This window comes from Nycticebus coucang, chromosome 20 (genome assembly GCF_027406575.1).
Source record: "Nycticebus coucang isolate mNycCou1 chromosome 20, mNycCou1.pri, whole genome shotgun sequence".
NCBI classification, from domain to species: Eukaryota; Metazoa; Chordata; class Mammalia; order Primates; family Lorisidae; genus Nycticebus; species Nycticebus coucang.
The window spans coordinates 65,652,496-65,670,039 of NC_069799.1; the positions used below are offsets into that span (position 1 = coordinate 65,652,496).

The 17,544-nt window shown below is 48.2% G+C and overlaps 1 protein-coding gene and 1 long non-coding RNA gene across 4 annotated transcripts in view; one reads left to right on the top strand and one right to left on the bottom strand.

Annotated features, from left to right (window-relative positions):
* Positions 1-6,818: 6,818 nt before the first annotated feature.
* On the bottom strand, positions 6,819-11,675 carry LOC128572269 (uncharacterized). The gene is made up of 2 exons (XR_008376155.1): positions 11,072-11,675; positions 6,819-7,026 (listed from the first exon to the last, which is right to left on the bottom strand). It is a non-coding gene; the product is annotated as an uncharacterized LOC128572269 (long non-coding RNA).
* LOC128572268 (aldo-keto reductase family 1 member C15-like) overlaps positions 9,585-17,544 on the top strand; it is a 29,783-nt gene continuing 21,823 nt past the window's right edge. For all 3 annotated transcript variants that reach the window (XR_008376154.1, XM_053572089.1, XM_053572090.1), the window contains exons 1-2: positions 9,585-10,243; positions 12,425-12,592. Coding sequence is in view for 2 of the 3 variants with exons in the window: in XM_053572089.1 (XP_053428064.1) it covers positions 10,154-10,243; positions 12,425-12,592 (258 nt within the window). In the remaining variant the exon portion in view is untranslated. The remainder of the gene's footprint in view (positions 10,244-12,424; positions 12,593-17,544) is intronic.

The window sequence follows — 17,544 nt, forward strand, 5'->3', positions numbered from 1 at the left end:
AAAAAAAAACTATGAACAAATTCCTATGCACACTGCACATATCTTATTTTGAAGTAAAAAAAACAAAACGGGAACAAATACAATCACACCGCCTCATGTGGCCCGTAGGCCGCAGTTTGAGGACCCCTGCTCTAGTGCCTTAGCTCCCTCACATTGCAAAGGAGTTTCCGGGGTTCACATCAGAACTGAAGCAGGTGGCTACGTGACCTTGACTGTGCAGTGTTAAAAGTCGGGATGAAACAGCGAGTGTTACCTCAGCTCCAGTGGCCCAGAAACTGGCAGTCTTAGAAAAAGTAAGAGACAGGTCTCAATACAAACTGCTGAACAGAACTTTGTAACTCTGTAAACTGCTACAATTTATTTGAGTTTTCCCCAGGAAACAGCAGAACCTGGTCACAGCCCTAAGATAACTACATACAGCGCCTTTCTCTACCAGAATGCCCAGAGGCAGTCAAGATACTCACAAACATTCCTGTGACATTTTCCCCAAGGGCAGATCCATTCACACTTGACTGAGACAACACAGGTGTGCCTAAGTCAGCCTTGGCAGAAAACACTGAGATCTGGGGAACAAGTAGGAAGTGGCTTTCACCCAGGGCACCCTCTCAGATATGCAGGGTCCAATGAATGAATAAAATCAAGGCAAATCTCCAACTGTACAGGCAGAACTTTTGGAGCCAGTCAGCCCACGCCAACATGAGTGTTATTTGTTTATATCTTTGATTACCTGGTGAATTGTTGGTGTCTTCCTCACGGGCTTATCTGTCCCCTTTCCAGATAATGACAGCAAAAGCTGAAGGGTTCCAGGCCCCCGTCAAGTATGAGGAAGATCTGGGAGCACGCCAGGCAGTGAGTGAATCACCTGTGATGAGAATTTCATGAGTTTCACTGAATAAGGCAAAACTGCTCTAAGAACAGTGGGGAAAATTCTCTTCTTGGCCCATCTCTGGCCAGCGGCCGCTGGGCTTGTCCTTAACTAGGTCTCAACCTTGGTCGTAAATATCAGCCCAAACACCAGCGTAGGGTCTAACAGTCCAAGGGCACAGCCCTAGATGCCCTGGCCCCTCAAAGTGCCTTCCTGAGGAAACTCAAGGCTGTGGGAAGAACTTGCTATTGGTTTCAGGAACCCCCATAGACAGGGACCCTGTCTCAGTCTCTGTTGGGGGAAGGAGGAGGAACCCACCTTGCATAGGGTCTGTGAGGCCCCCAGATGGACCAGGCACGGGTGCCAGCCACTCCTTTGGAACTTGATGTGATGTGTCCGTCCCTGGCTCTCCCCTCACGTCCTCCTTCTCGCTTTGCAGCGCAGAGTCCCTGTGTCTTCTCCCGGCTGTGACAGTATCGCCCTGATGGAGTCTGTTCTCACCCACTCAGTGAGCGCCTGCTCCTTGATTTGAGCAACAGCAGAACACATTCCTGCTGTCATGATTTAATGCACGCAGACAGCTGAGAATGAAGGCAGACCATTCGAGACGGTTTTTTTTTTTTTCCTTTTTGAGACAGTCTCACTCTGTCAATCTGGGTAGAGTGCTGTGTTGTCACAGCTTACAGCAACCTCAAACTCTTGGGCTCAAGTGATCCTCCTGCCTCAGCTTCCCAAGTAGCTGGGACTACAGGTGCCCACCCCAACCCCTGGCTAGTTTTTCTATTTTTAGAGATGGGGGTCTTGCTCTTGCTCAGGCTGGTCTCAAACTCCTCAGCTCAAGCAATCCACATGCCTTGGTTGCCCAGAGTACTAGGATTACAGACATGAGCCATTGCACTGGCCCATTTGAGACTTTTTCTTGGGTGTAATACATAGTATTGAGGAGCAAGCTAATCTTTTGAGGCTTAAAAATGGGATTAATTACTTAACCACAGTTTGTGGTAAGCCAAAAGAAACACTTAACCTTCATCATTAAAATATCAGCCGTCTATCTTTATGGGCAAAGCCTGTCTGTTTAGGAATCAAGCCTCTTTCATCTTCAAGTAAAGGGTAAGGGCAAGTTTAAGAAATTGAATTTCCCCTGTTACCAAATGGGATAGAGACATTTTCTCCCCTATCCTTGTCTTAGAGCATGTCATAGAGAAAACTTTTATTTGTAACTCCTTCCTCAGTCCTCTGACATGTATACAAATCTTTTTAGAAACTAACTAAGCCTCTTACCAGAATTGCAACCTAGGTTTTGTTTTCTTAAGGGCTTGACAGCCAACTCGTTGCAAACAACAAGGAAGTCAGCAGTCCTCTCTTCCTGGGCCTTGCTCCAAGCTGTAACTGACCCCTTGCCAAAGGGAAAGTTGTTTTTTCTTGGGAGGACGGTGATTAACACAGACACTGACTCATAGACCAGCTGAATTTAGGATTGAGCCCCGAAGACCACGTGAGGCAGTGTTGAGCGTTAAGCCTTATTCCATGAGGACTAGTTGTTAGTTATCTTCAGAACGTGTAAAGACTGTTTCTGCTGAGTGAAGGGGCTGACTTTCCGTCTGACTTTGTAATCTCATCAGCAGATTACCTGTGATGTTCACTGCAGCCTGGTTTAGTACTGGCATTAGAAATAATTTTTAACTGTTTGCCCCAGTTTAAGGGAGGAGGAATCTCACAGTTGGTGTCCCCAGTGCGGGACGTCAAGGCTGAGACCAGATGTCCCTATGGGCTGATAATGTCTACCTTCAGTGACATTATAGAGCACACTGGAGTACCCTCGCCTGTGCAGACTTCTCTTTGGTGTGGTCCAGTTGCACCCACTGACCTGAACACCCATTGACCCTCTCTCCTTCCCGCCCCCAGTCACTGGGGAGCAGCTGCAGCCCGGAGTCCTGGAACCACGTGGAGAGTGGAAAAATCCCCCTCCTCATGGAGGACCCCTGGGCAGAGCACAGCAGGTGCTGCTTCATTAGAGCCGGGAGGGGTGAGCAAAGTGAACACCCTGCCATGACGCTGCTCTAGGGATTCCGGAATCTCTGCCTTGTTTCCACCCAAGTCCCTCCCTGCTACTAGATTATAAACCCCGCACTGGTCCTGACTGGAGTCAGATCTGAGTCCAGAGTCCCTCTCCTATTTGGAGACCCCATTGCAGTGGTCCCTATAGCTAATGTCACAGTCCCTTGAGGAAAGTCTTTCTCACCCCACTTTTAACAGGAAAAAAACAAAACTCTGTACAAGAGGTTTATTCTGAGTTGAATATGTGTGACCATAGCCCAGAGCATATGGCCGCAAGAGGTTCTGAGAACACACGCCTGAGGTGGCCAGGTCACTGCTGGGTTTCACACCTTCATGGAGGAAGGAATCACAGGTGAGACCCTGAGTCAGGGCCTGGAAGGTGCGTGTCAGCTCAGCCCCAGAGTAGGACCTCCTGAAGCAGGGGCTCACACAGGTCACAGGTGGGCTCAACTTTCCCTGCATTAGTAATTGGTTAAAGAGATGAGGATTTGTCTAAAAGCTTAGAATGTTTGAAGTTAGGGAAGTCTCCTAATCAGGGATAAGTCTATTAAGGCAGTTGATGACCTGCAGATGTGGTTTAACTGTCACCCTGGCTGGCCTTAGGTCCTGTTAATCATTTCATATCTGATATGTCCTCACCAGGGAGGGGGCATGATGAGGTGTGTCTAACCGCCTGTCTCCTTATGGATGACAACTCAGTTGTAAGGTTTTCCTAGGGTTCCTCCGGTGGTGGGGGGTCTGGTCAGTCAGCTGGGGAGCCTTGGACTTTATTTCATGTGTCCTGAACATTTCTCATTGAACACCCTCTCAACCTGTAACACATTAATCCAGTGGTGGACACCTGAGTTTCTCTTGTGGGAATTTGAGGTGTAGAAGGAATATTGCAGACTGTGGGAGTCAGAGGTGCTTGAGGACCTTCAGGAGGCTCAGAGAGGAGGGGGAGTCACGGGTGTGGGGCTGAGAGGTCCGAGGCTGCCCTGCCCCTGGAGCATCCTCCACCCTACTGGCTCCACCTTCCTCACCCCTCCGGTCACCCAGTGTCCTGCCAACCTCCCTCCCCTTGCACTGGAGCCCGTTTCTACTGCAGCCAACAAAGGAAGGAGGTGACACAGCGTAAGGTGCTCCCCACAGCTCAGCAGCCCAGCAGCGGTGTCTTTGGAAGCGACAAACCCTTGTTATCTACTCGCTATGGCTTGAACGTGCCTCTAAAAGTTCATGTGACCCCAAAGCAATCGTGCTGAGCGGCAGAGCCTTTAAGAGAAGGTTTGGTCATGGAGCCCCCACACTCCTCAGTGTACTGAGCCCCCATCACAGCAGTGGTCAGTTATCAAGGGAGTGGGATTCTGAGAACAGTACGAGCTTGGCTCCTCTCCCTCATTCTGTCTGACTGTCTCTCTCTCTCCCACCCTCCTGCCTCTGCCATGGGATGAGGCAGCAGCAAACCCCTCACCAGCTGCAGCCCTGGGACCTGGGCCTTGTCGGCCTCCAGACCCGCAGGCCACGAGCCTCGCTTCTCTGCGAGCTGCCCAGTCTCAGGGGATCTGCTGCTGCAGCCTGAGATGCGGCCCTGGAAGTTTTGCCGTTTCCGGGGCCCAGCTCGTCCTCACTCCTGCCTTGTGCCATGTTTTTCTCCAGTGTTTGGGATGGTGCCATCTCCCGTCTCCCTCGCTTCTCGCTTCCACCGCCTCGTTCCCCAGCAAGTCTGGTGGCTCCTTTTTTCCTGTGTCTGTCTCCGACACTGTGTGGTGAGGGTCTCTGTATCTGGTGTTCGGACTAAGAAAAGGGGTACAATTGAGATGATTTGTCACTGTCCTGTGAGTAGCACCATTTTGGGGAATGGTCACCTCCAGACCTTCCGTGCCTTTGCCCAGCAGCGGAGGCCACAGGGGGGTTAGTTGCAGGTGCCTGTTCCCTACAGTCCTGCCCAAAACTGTTTGGCTGCATGGTGACATTAATAAAAACAGCGAAACAGTCACGTTTTGCCATGTATGATACATTTCTGAGTATAACGAGCACCTGCGTTTCTGACTGAAACGTTCAAGAAAACATCCCTCAGGAAAGTGGCCTGCTCTCCTGCTAAACGTGCCAATTGCACCGCCCTGCCGCAGCTGCCCACTCTGTGACCACTGCCCTTCCTCTCTCTCCCCCAGGAGACTGTCCCTCCCTGCCCCATTGTGGGCCACCCACGTGGCAGGCAGTGTGGGAGTTTCTGAGGTTCCTGGGGCTCACGTGGGGCTTCCGGTCCTTCACTGCACATGGCTGCGGCCTGCCTCCGAGCCCCGTCACTGCCTGCCCCGTCACTGCCTGCTTCCCTAATTGTGGCACTTGGTGGTGGCTCAGCCCCCTCCTACCAGATGCCAGATCTTCCTGGACTGGAACCCCAGGTTGCTGGTGGGCCAGGTTGTAGAGCGCAGCATCCCCAGGAGGCCTGCCAGGCTCCCCTGCTCCTGAAATCATGATAATCCTGATTTGCCCCCCAAAACTTTGGGGGAAAAAGTGCACATTATATGTGGGAAACTGTGCTACCTTGCAAAGTAAAATTAAAATCTTTGTAATCATTAGACTCGTGATTATTCAAAAAATTAAATTCTTTTTCTAAACTTGAAATACAAAACGTTTAGCCATTTCTCAAGGTCAGTGATAACTTTTCTTCTCACTAAAATCATTTGTGACAGTTTAGTGATAAGGAATTTCCCCATTCTTTTTCCCCAAAAGAAATTTTATAAGGATGAACTTTAGGGACCAAACAATACATCACTTATACAAAGAGTCCCCTGGGTCCCCCAGCAAGCCCTGCATCATTCTCCTTCACAGAGAGGAGGGCGCAGGTGCAGGCCTGGGTGTGGGGCCGTGTGACAGGACCGGAGTATCCTTAAACAGAGAAGGGACAATCACGGGCTATTATACTGTGTTTCATTTCCTTATCTTGCTGGTTATAACCATGTTATAACATTGTTTTAGTTGCTTGTTACAACAATGTTACAACATTGTTCTGGTGGGAAACTTACTATTTCATTTCTGAGTTTTCCAATTGTCTTGACTCTTAACCAAACACTTCGTTCTTTAAGAGATTGGCAGGTGGTGGCTTTGTCCTATTCTGGATGGATTTCTGAAGACAAAGGAAAACATTAAATTTCTTTTTGTGTGTCTGTCTGTCTGGGCTATGAATTTGATTGTTCTGAATCTTTCCCATAATAAAATGGCAGGATATTTTCAATGGGCCTCAAACTAGACGAACATTTAAATGCAAGGTAAGTGATGGGTAGGGTACAGTCCCTGTTGGTGAGTTTATTTTCTCTCTAAGCTAGTATTTTCCTCAGTATGTTTTCTTATTAGCATAGTGGTGGGGTTTTTGGTTCACAAAGAATACAAACTTAATACATAGAGGAACTGCCTAGAATGGTTAGTTTAAACCATCACGAGTGGTTTATACCCTGTTACCGTTGCTTTGTAGATAATGTAGGCAGTAGAAAACATTCCTGATTGATGTCTGTGACTGTTTGTCTCAGGTTCAAGGGAAGATGAGCTTCTGAAGACTGCCTTGGTTTGGGGCAAGCCCATCAGCTGTCAGGGGTCAGACGCTGCTCCGCTACCCCAGCCTGCATGATAGTAGCCACACTTAGCACACGTCCCTCACAGTCGATGGCACCTCCCTCTCCCAGAGACATTGCTGAGTCATGGTGACGAGAGGACTCTGTGGAATGTGGGAGCTGCTCAGATCACACACTGGGCGTGCCGCACAAGCTCGGGTTGCAATGGCTCTTTCTGGTACAAAGGGATTGAAAAGAGCCTTGTAAACATGTGAAGGTTAAATTTTAAATTGTTCTGTTAGTGGAAGCTTTTGTCCATTTTGCAAAGGAAACACCTGGAAGCAAATGTGCAAATAACAAACACCTTCTTAGGGATTATTTAATAACTAATGATCAGGTCTCTGTTTAAGTAGAAACTGCCCTGCCATCCTGGGCAGCAGGTTTTTCCTGTTTTTTGGCTCTCTGGCAAGATGACCTCCGGGACGACCTGGAGAGAGGGAGGAGGGTTCTCTGAGGGGGAGAGGAGGACAAAGGTCTTTTTCCTCCTCTTTACCTGGATTTCACTGATGGGTCCTGTAAAATAAAAGAGAAAAAGACTGATCATGAATAAAAAGCAAACAGAAGGCTGTTAGCATGTGCACGGCGCTCCCTGTGCTGGCTCTGCACCTGCACTTTCTGTTCCCCAACACCCCTTAGTCCTGCAGCCCTGTGAGGTTCCTCTAGATGTGACTCATCAGCACGAAATTCAAAATCCTCAATTGCTGTTAACATTCTTTAATGCAAACCTTCCCCCCACTTTTTCCCATTCAAATCTTCCCACTGCCCCAGGACCCCGTTTTTTTCCAGCAGTGATGCTGCCAAGAGGTGACAGTTCTCTTTCCTCGGGAGCATGGGGTTAGGGCAGGCAACCTCCTTTCTCCTCCTGCCTCTTCTGGCCCTCTCTGCCTCCCCGAAACACTGGCCTAAAAACTGCCTCCCTGTGTCCCAGTCAGCTGTTATGCACCCCACTTGGAGATGCTGACACCGGCCTCTGGCACATTCTGTAGAACTAATTGTGTCCCACTCCCGACATTTCCAGCAGGCATTTTCAGATGCTGCATCTGTCCTGTGCCTCTTGTTTCCTTTACCTTCTCTGTAATAATGCAAATACTTTCTGTTTAAAAAGCATTAGCCAGACTTTTCCTCACTTCCTATATTCCTGGCCTAATTCTCCAAAAAATTTCTCCATATTTGCTGGTTCTAATCCCCACCATCTTTAAAGTCACCCCGTGGATACTTCTGTCCTCCTGTGTCACTAACTGTGTCCCTGATAGGGTGTCCAGTGTCTTCCAGGTTGCTAAAGTGAGTAATTAATTCTCTACCCTGACTTGCCCCACCGACCCTTCATCCTCCTGAACACTCCCCTGCTCTTCCTCTCCCTGCCCCGAGCCTCACCCCTGTGCTGGCTTTCCCTCATTTTCAACACTTCTCAGCACTGGGGTGCCCCAACTCATAGCTCTCGAGCTCTTTTTCATCTCTAGGAATTGAGCATTCCTGATGATCTAAGACATTCTCATCACTTTAAATACCACCAGTAGGCTGTAAACTTTAAAATCAATAACCGAAGCTCAACCCTTTCCCTGGAAATCCAGCGTGGAAGATTTGCTTGTCTGCTCATCACCTCCACGTGGGGCTCCAGGGGCATCGCCACCTCATTATGTCCCAGGCGAAACTCAGTTCATGCCCCACCTTCAGCTGCCCCATTTTCAGCTGCCCCTGTCCTGACCACACAGCACTCCTGTCTACCGGCCACCAAGGCTGACATAAGGAGGCAGGATGGTGGGGCCACCTGCCCAGTCCCTGTCTGTTGAATTGTTAAGCTCCTTGGCAGGGTCCCTTCCCATAGGCGGCCATTGAGAAATGTTAGAAAATAGGAAAGGGGCTCAGCGCTTGTAGCTCAGTGGTTAGGGTGCCAGCTATATACACCGGGCTGGCAGATTTGAACCTGGCCCGAAGCTGTTGTATAACAATGACAACTGTAACAACAACAACAAAAAGTAGCGGGCGTTGTGACAGGTGCCTGTAGTCCTGGCTACTTGGGAGGCTGAGGCAAGAGAATTGCTTGAGCTTAAGAGTCTGAGGTTGCTGTGAGCTGTGACGGCACGGCACTCTACCGAGGGTGACTCTGCCTCAAAAAAAGGAAAAGGTTCAAGGAAACCAGGAACAAACATCTTTAAATTACAAAGGAAAGATGGATTCTGAAAAGTACGTGCTATGAGGTGTAGCACCAATCTGTAGTGATGCTCTAGGGTCGAGTTCAACGCAGGAGGCTTGGAGTCCTGGCGGCATTAGTGAGGACGAGCTGCCTGGCATCTTCCACTGAGACAGTCCCTACATTACGGACTCGGGGAGAAAGGGAGAAATAGGGTCCGTGCACTTCAGCAAAGCTTCCGTGCAAAGCACAGACAAATATCATAAGGGTATTAGATAAATTTGCAACCTGTGGAATGAGGAGCTCCAGGCTATTCACATTCAGGAAGAGAGAATTTCTTGCAACTTGACATAGAACTTGGACCCATTTCTGTTCAGTTCAACAGCTTTACCAATGGACTATAAAGGGGGTACTCACGCAACTCACAGCTGACACAGTGTTGGGTTAAATCCAAGCAAATGGAACACTCGAATAATAGAATCAGAAAGAGTTCTGACTTTGAGCAGCCGGAGGGATGGTGGAAAATAAGGTAAATGGCTATGTTGTGTCCTGTGGTTGGCTCTGATGTGCTAAGAGCACACAGGCAGGGTGGGGACTATGGCACCATGGAAACATTATTCAGACACCACTCAGGCTTTTATCTGGCAGAAGTCCCTTACTAGCTGACTGTGTAACTTCTGTAACTTGACTCTTCAAACTGCAGAGTATGAGCCATAATGAAGCAAGGGCCCTTGGGAAAGGGTGTCAACCTCATACAGAGGGCATGGGAGCCCCGAAGCTGTGAGGATGGGGCATCTGTGTCAGGGTCAGGAGGGGGTCATGAGCCGTAGGGAACAGGAGCGCGGGGAACGGGCCCTTTCTGACAGAGGTGGGAGCACAGAATGTTCTCGGCGGGAGCGCAGACGTTTCTCCTGCCAAAAGATTCAAGGAAATACGACAGACAGAACAGGAGGACGCAGGGCTGGGTGAGGGACTCGCGCAGTGGCCGGGGGTCCTCCCAGGGCACTGTGCTCCACATGTGCTTGGGAGCAGGGGCTAACTTGCCTCAAGAAATTGTCAGTAAGGGATATTTTGATGAGACGCCCAGGGAAACAGAACATACAGGGCGAGGAGGGGCTTACATCATGCCCTGTAGCAGGGTCAGTGTTTAGAAATGACCAGCCTCACGATGAGCTTCTAAAGTGAGTCGGTGTAATTACGAAGGACAAACTGGCGCCTGGATTTTCATCTCAGGAGTCAAGTGTGAGCCAGGCTGAAGAGGAGGTTAAGAGCCTTCTAGCATGCAGAGATTTCTGTGTGATTTTCCTCTAAGACACACCCGCAGAGATCAGAAAGGATTAGGGCACTCTTGGTCGACGGATTCCAGTTTCATTTCTGAATTACTGGAGCCAAAATTTCAGCTCCACCCAACTTGTGGTTGCGGAAATAAAGCTGGAGCCCTGTCCCCTCCTGGGCTCTCAGTGACGGACAGGAGGAAAGGACAGAGTCAGACTCGCTGGGCGGTGGGCGATGGCGGGGCTGAGCCTCCGTCAGTCCGTGGAGCTGAACGACGGACACTCCATGCCGGTGCTGGGATTCGGCACTTACGCTTCTGACGACGTGAGTGCACCCCAGGGGGACAGGGGACGTATATTCTTCTGCACTAAAAAGATGAAAAACTGGTGGGGGATTTAGAGATTGGTCACACTGTGGGTTCATGTTCTTCATTTCCATCACCGCTGTTGCCTAACGTATATCATATACTTCCCATATGTGCTAAGTATTTTCCAAACATTATCTTATTGAATTCTTCAACGACTCTTCTAGGGATATACTCTCATTATTATTTCCTGCATTGTCACTGTCCCAACCTCACACTGTTCCCTCTGCACTCACCTGCTGTGCTGGTCACCGCCTCTCTAATGTTACGAACCTGAGGGCAGAGGGCCCGGGAGAACTGGCAGCCTCTGTGCTTCTAACTATCGGGCGTTTAGAAAGGAAGACTCAAAGGCATGAAGTCACCACCGGGACTGGACTGTGCTTTTCACCAACGACATTATTCCCGATTCACACAGTTCTCTGCCGTGAACTTGAAGTGCCACACTCTGGTCACAGGGAGGGGGAGGGAGCTTTGGGGTTGCTTTGGAGGGATTGCCCCCAAATGACTGAAACCTACCTGCTCAGTTGTGGTAGACCCATGCCATTAAGTAATAAAAAAAAAAAAAACCTAACAGTTGTTAGACAAGGTCAGTTTGTTTCCAATGGCACGTGAACATAATTATCCATTTTAATCCATTGTAACTGCTTAAACATAAGTTATATCTTACTTGAGTTGCACGAGCCTTTTATTTCTGTTATTAAAGACAGAAATGTGCCATAAAGAATAAAAAAATTCTCATTTGCCAAGATCCTCTCACTTCAAAGAATAAAATTAATACCTGTATGTACTTAAGATTCAGGTGGAACAAAAGGTCCAAAGTGAAGCAGAAGCCTCCTCCATTCTGTTTTCTCTGTAAAGGCGGCTCCTCTGCCCCGTCACTAACTGGCAGTGCGTCCTGGCAGGCGTGAGAAGCATGTTCCCACGTGTGCTGGCCCTTCCTCTGTCTCTCCACGCCAGTTTTCTGGAAGGGTGCAGACGCAGTCTCTCAGATTTGCTCACTAGACCACTCACCACGAGAAACTGCAGGCCAGCTGTGCACATGTCCTCGTCCTGACGTTGCCCATGCGATGCCCGCCCAGTGGGCGAGGCCGTGTCCAGCTGTGGAGATGAGTGGCCGTCGGCTCTCGGGGCTCTGTCTGCGTCTGGCTGTGCTCTCTGGGTGTCCTCTTGGGTCTGGCTCTGGCCTTCTCTTCTCAGACCCTGTGCAGAAGTCCTGATTCTGACCCCGGGCAGCCTCACATGACTGTCTGCACATAAGGCCAGCCCATGACTGCAGTCACTTACAGGCTGAGCTGTCAGGCACACAGTGGGTGCCTACGCATGTGTTGTGTAGGTGTGAATGAGGGTCCCTGGGAAGGAGGAGCGGAAAGGAATCATGACATGAGGAGGCCAGGTGGGCGCAATCTGGAAAGGGTGGGGTGATGGTGGGGTGCAAGAGCTAGCTCAGAACTGACGGCGTGTGTGTGGACCTGCCCGTGTGTGTGTGTGTGTGTGTGGACCTGCCTCTGTGTCTGTGTGTGTGAACCTGCCCGTGTGTGTGTGTGTACCTGCCCGTGTGTGTGTGTGAGTGTGTGTGTGTGTGGACCTGCCTCTGTGTCTGTGTGTGTGGACCTGCCTCTGTGTGTGTGTGTGTGTATGTATCTGCCTGTGTGTGTGTGTGTATCTGCCTGTGTGTGTGTGTGTGTACCTGCCCATGTGTGTGTGTGTGGACCTGCCTCTGTGTGTGTGTGTGTGAACCTGCCCGTGTGTGTGTGTGTGTGTGTGTACCTGCCCGTGTGTGTGTGTGTGTGTGTGAGTGTGTGTGCACACACCTGCCCGTGTGTGTGTGTGAGTGTGTGCGCACACACCTGCCCTCTCTGCTGAGTGCCTTAGAAGGACTCTCCCGGAACGCAAAGTGTCTCTGTCAGCCTTTCCCACAGTGGATTTGTACTGAATACGACTTGCCTTTCCAGGATGCTGGAGCCCATCCCACTGTTGCCTTTCAGATTAGAAGTAGTGCTAGAGTTTATTCAATGTCCCCTGAGCACAGCTTTCTGTCACCGAAACCTGTGGCATCAAATAAGGGGCACAGAGGCGGCAGAAACCGTGGGCAGAGGTGCTCCTGAGCAAACACGTTCTCTCTCCTCACTCCTCTTTCACAGACTCCGAAGAGCAAGGCTGGAGAGGCCACCAAAGTGGCAATTGAGGTTGGTTTCCGTCACATCGACTCAGCGTACTTGTATCAAAATGAGGAGGAGGTTGGAGCCGCCATTCGAGAGAAGATTGCTGATGGTTCCGTGAAGAGAGAGGACATATTCTACACCACCAAGGTGAGCCATGTGCGGGGAGGGACCAGAGACCATCGTCTGTTCAGATATGGTATTTCTTTAAAATTGTGCATGGCTGTAGTCCAAGCACTCTGGGAGGCTGAGGCGGGTGGATTGCCTGAGCTTAGGAGTTCAAGACCAGTCTGAGCCAGAGTGAGACCCTGTCTTAAAAAATATCAGCATTGTGGCAGGTGCCTGTAGTCCTAGCTACTCAGGAGACTGAGGCAAGAGGATCACTTGAGCGAAAGAGTTTGAGGTTGCTGTGAGCTATAACCCACGGTACTTCAGTTTGAGTGAATACTATGCCTTCTAAACTGTGGGGACATGTTTCTAAAACACAGAAGAGTCTCACTCTGCTCTGAAGTGACTTAAAGGGGAAAGCGGTTCCTCCATGTCCCTGAAATAGACGTCACTCAGACGTGTGACCAGAACGGTAACCCTTCTCTCTGGAGCTGCCGTGCAGACCAGCCAGGGCACTGCGAGTCTGCTCGTTAGTTCCTCAGCAGCTTCTCTCAGGACGTGTCCAGTGGGGTGAGATGCTACACACAGAAGGGAGCCGCCTAGCAAACTCGGCTTTTCCTAATTCAGCACTGAGTCTCCTGGACTTTCTGAAGTTTTCTGGGTACAAGTCCCTGGCTCCAGTGTAAAAACGCTGGGGGTTCTGCAGGGGAACCCTGTGCAGGCTGATGCTGATGACAGTGGTTTGGAGGCTGTGAATCTCAGCAGAACTGTTGCAGGAGTTGGTTATTCAGGCAGAAGACCCTGTCTGCATCCTGCTGTGCCAGGACCCCTTTCAGAGGACCCCTCTGGCTCTGCTGCAGCGAGCGAGCTGCTTCCTCCTGACCCCTCTGAGTTTTCTCCTCAGATGTCTCACGCCGCCTCACTCAGGTGACTCTTGGGCCTGATTTGTCCCGAACACACGAATTCATCCCAGCTTCCCTTAGTTTTAGACCCCACAGTATTTCCTTACTCTATAATTTGTGTGATGTATAATTTCAGTCCCCAAAATGTGAAATCATAAGACCCTGAATATTTTGTTTAAGTGCATTATTTCTTTGTTTAGTTTTTGCTTGGAGGATCTGTCCAGTACCACCAATGGGTGTTAAAATTCCAGCCATTACAGTGTGGGAAGATATCATATTGTTCAGATGAGTTATGGTTTGTTTTATGTATCGAGGAGCATTCAGACAGGGTGCGTAGATTTTAACTATGGAAATCTCTTCATATTGTGTTTCCCTTGACTAGTGTGAAGTGTCCATCTTTGTCTTTCATTATTTTTTGGTTTGAATCCCATTGTATCTGCATACAAGATTGCAACCCCAGCTTTTTTCTGCTTTACAATTGTCTCGAATACTGTTGCCCATCCCTTCACCCTGAGTCTGGTTTTATCTTTTGAGTTAAGGTGAGTTTCTTGTAGGCAACAGATATCTGGCCTGAGATTTTGTATCCAGTCGGCCAGCCTAGGCCTCTTTAAAGAAGAGTTCAATCCATTCACATTAATTGAGGGAATTGCTAGATGTGGCAGAGTTTTGGTCCTCTTGTTTTTCAGAAGTCCAGAGCTTAATTTTACGCCTCTCACTATTGTGGAAGCTAGGCTTTGTTCTTTAATTTCTGGGTAGGTTTACTTTGGTGGTGTACCCTCCTGTTGATTTTTTATTTTATTTTATTTTATTTTTTATTAAATCATAACTGTACACATTGATATGATCATGGGGCATCATACACTCACTTCATAGACCATTTGATGCATTTTCATCACAATGGTTAACATAGTCTTCCTGGCATTATCTCAGTTACAATGCCAAAACATTTACATTCTACATTTACCAAGTTTCGCAAATACCCCTGTAAAATGCACCACAGGTGTGATCCCACCAATCCCCCTCCCTCTACCCACCACCCCCCTCCCTCCCCTCCCTTTCCCACTTCCCCCTATTGTTAGGTTGTAACTGGGTTATAGCTTTCATGTGAGAGCCCCAAATTAGTTTCATAGTAGGGCTGAGTACATTGGGTACTTTTTCTTCCATTCTTGAGATACTTTACTAAGAAGAATATGTTCCAGCTCCATCCATGTAAACATGAAAGAGGTAAAGTCTCCATCTTTCTTTAAGGCTGCATAATATTCCATGGTGTACATATACCACAATTTATTAATCCATTCGTGGATCGATGGGAACTTGGGCTTTTTCCATGACTTAGCAATTATGAATTGGGCTGCAATAAACATTCTGGTACAAATATCTTTGTTATGTTGTGATTTTTGGTCTTCTGGGTATATGCCCAGCAGAGGAATTACAGGATTGAATGGCAGATCTATTTTTAGATCTCTGAGTGTTCTCCATATCTCTTTCCAAAAGGAATGTATTAATTTGCATTCCCACCAGCAGTGCAGAAGTGTTCCCTTTTCTCCACATCCACGCCAACATCTCTGGTCTTGAGATTTTGTGATATAGGCTAGTCTCACTGGAGTTAGATGATATCTCAAAGTGGTTTTGATTTGCATTTCTCTGATGATTAAAGATGATGAGCATTTTTCCATATGTCTGAAGGCCGTGCGCCTGTCTTCTTCAGAGAAGTTTCTCTTCAAATCCCTTGCCCAGCCTGCGATAGGATCCCTTGTTTTTTTCTTGCTGATGCGTTTGAGTTCTCTGTGGATTCTGGTTATTAAACCTTTGTCAGAGATATACCCTGCAAATATCTTCTCCCATTCTGAGGGCTGTTTGCTTGCTTTACTTACTGTGTTCTTGGCTGTGCAGAAGCTTTTTAGTTTGATCAAGTCCCAATAGTGTATTTTTGAAGCTGCTTCAATTGCCCGGGGGGGTCCTCTTCATAAAATACTCACCCAGACCGATTTCTTCAAGGGTTTTCCCTGCACTCTCCTCTAGTATTTTTATAGTTTCATGTCTTAAGTTTAAATCTTTAATCCAATGAGAGTCTATCTTAGTTAATGGTGAAAGGTGTGGGTCCAATTTCAGTCTTCTGCAGGTTGCCAGCCAGTTCACCCAGCACCATTTGTTAAATAGGGAATCTTTTCCCCACTGACTGTTTTTAATTGGCTTGTCAAAGATCAAATAACGGTAAGTAGCTGGATTCATCTCTTGGTTCTCTATTCTGTTCCAGATATCTACTTCTCTGTTTTTGTCCTCCTGTTGATTGTTAATGAAGAAGGGTCTGAGTATTTCCTGTAGAGCTATTTACTCATGGCAAATTTCCTCAGGATGTGGATGTCAGTGAAGTATTTGATTTCTCCATCACAAATGAAACTCAGTTTAGCAGGGTATAGGATCCTGGGCTGGAAATTGCTTTGTTTAAGAAGGTTGAAGGTCGATGACCATCCTTTTCTGGCTTGGAAAGCTTTGGCTGAAAGATCTGCAGTTATCCTTATATATTTCCCTTTGTAAGTAATGCTTTTCTTATGGCTGGCTACTTGCAGAAGTTTCTCCTTCATATTAGCATTGCCAAAAGTAATTGCAATGTGTGTAGGAGATGCTTTGTTTTGTCTGAGTCATGCTGGGGTTCTGAAACTATCTACCATCTGAATTTCTGTGTCTCTTGCAATACTTGGGAAGTTTTCTGTCCTAATGTCTTGGAGCAGTGAATTTGTGCCTTTGGGACCATCCTCTTCTCCTTTAGGAATCCCCATAATTCGGATGTTTGATTTCTTGGAATGATCCTGTAACTCTCTCAGGGAATATTCTGCTTTTTTTTCTCCATTTTTCTGCTTCTTTGAATGCTTGGGATAGTGAAAAAGTCTTGTCTTCTTTATCTGAGATTCTTTCTTCGCACTGCTCAACTCTATTTCTAAAGGACTCTATTGTATTTTGAAGCTCCTCAAATACCTTTTTCAATTCCTCAAGCTCTGCTATGTCATTCCTCATTATCTCCATATCCTTGGTGACTTTGTCTTTGAATTCATTAATTTCTTGAGACAACCTCTGAACTGTTTTTTGGTTCTCTGTTTCCATCTTTTCCTCCATTCCAATTATCTTACTTGCAATCCATATTTTAAATTCTATTTCTGACATTTCTGCAGTTTCTCTGTGGATGGGATTCTCTGTTGTATTTTCTTTGATGTCCCCAGGAGGTGTTGATCTGCTCTGATTATTCACGTTGCCAGAGTTCTTCAGCTGATTCCTTTCTCTTGAGTATTTTCAGCTTCTTCCTCTTTTTCCCTGTTTAATATGTTAATTATATGTTTTAGTTGGATTGATAGGTTGTCCCTGAGAGCCCGCTCCTCACTGATGTAGTGCCACCAGTGCCCTAACAAGGGCAGAGAAGAGGTGAGTCCACAGCCCCAGGCAGTGTCTCCAGGGGGACAAGATTCAGTAGGCAGTACTGGCCCAGAGTTGTAGCAAGTGGCTCTGCCTGTGCTGGCTCTGCCCACCAAATCAAGCTCACAAGGCTGCCCAGCTGACAGCGCTGGCCCAGAGTTCCGGAGAGATGCTTATGTGCTGGGCACCATCCCCCCAATTGAGTGCTGAGGGCTGCAGCTCTGTGGACAGCGAAGGCACAGAGCTCAGACAGAGTCGCTCAGACACTGGGCACTGCCTGCCCAGTCATGCTCAGGGGGCTGCCACTGAGCGAGAGGCACAGGTCTTAATTTCATATGAGAGTGACTTGGGCACTGGGCACAGCCCACCCTATTGGGCTGAGGGAGCCTCCAGCCAGTGGAGAATGCTAATCCAAAGTCCAGTACAAAGTTGCTTAAACCTTGGCCCCACCCACCCAGTAGAGCTCAGGGAGCCCAGCCTGGTGGAGGCCAGAGGTCCAAAGTTCAGCCCAAAGTCACTTAGATACCTGTCTGCCCATCCAATCCAGCTCAGAGAGCCGTGCCTGGCAGAGGGGCCAGGTCCAAAGTAGAGACACAAGTCAAAGTTGTTTAAACACTAGCCCTGCCCACCAGTGGAGTGCAGAGTTTGTCCTGAAGGGCAGAAAACAGAGCTGCCTGAGAATTC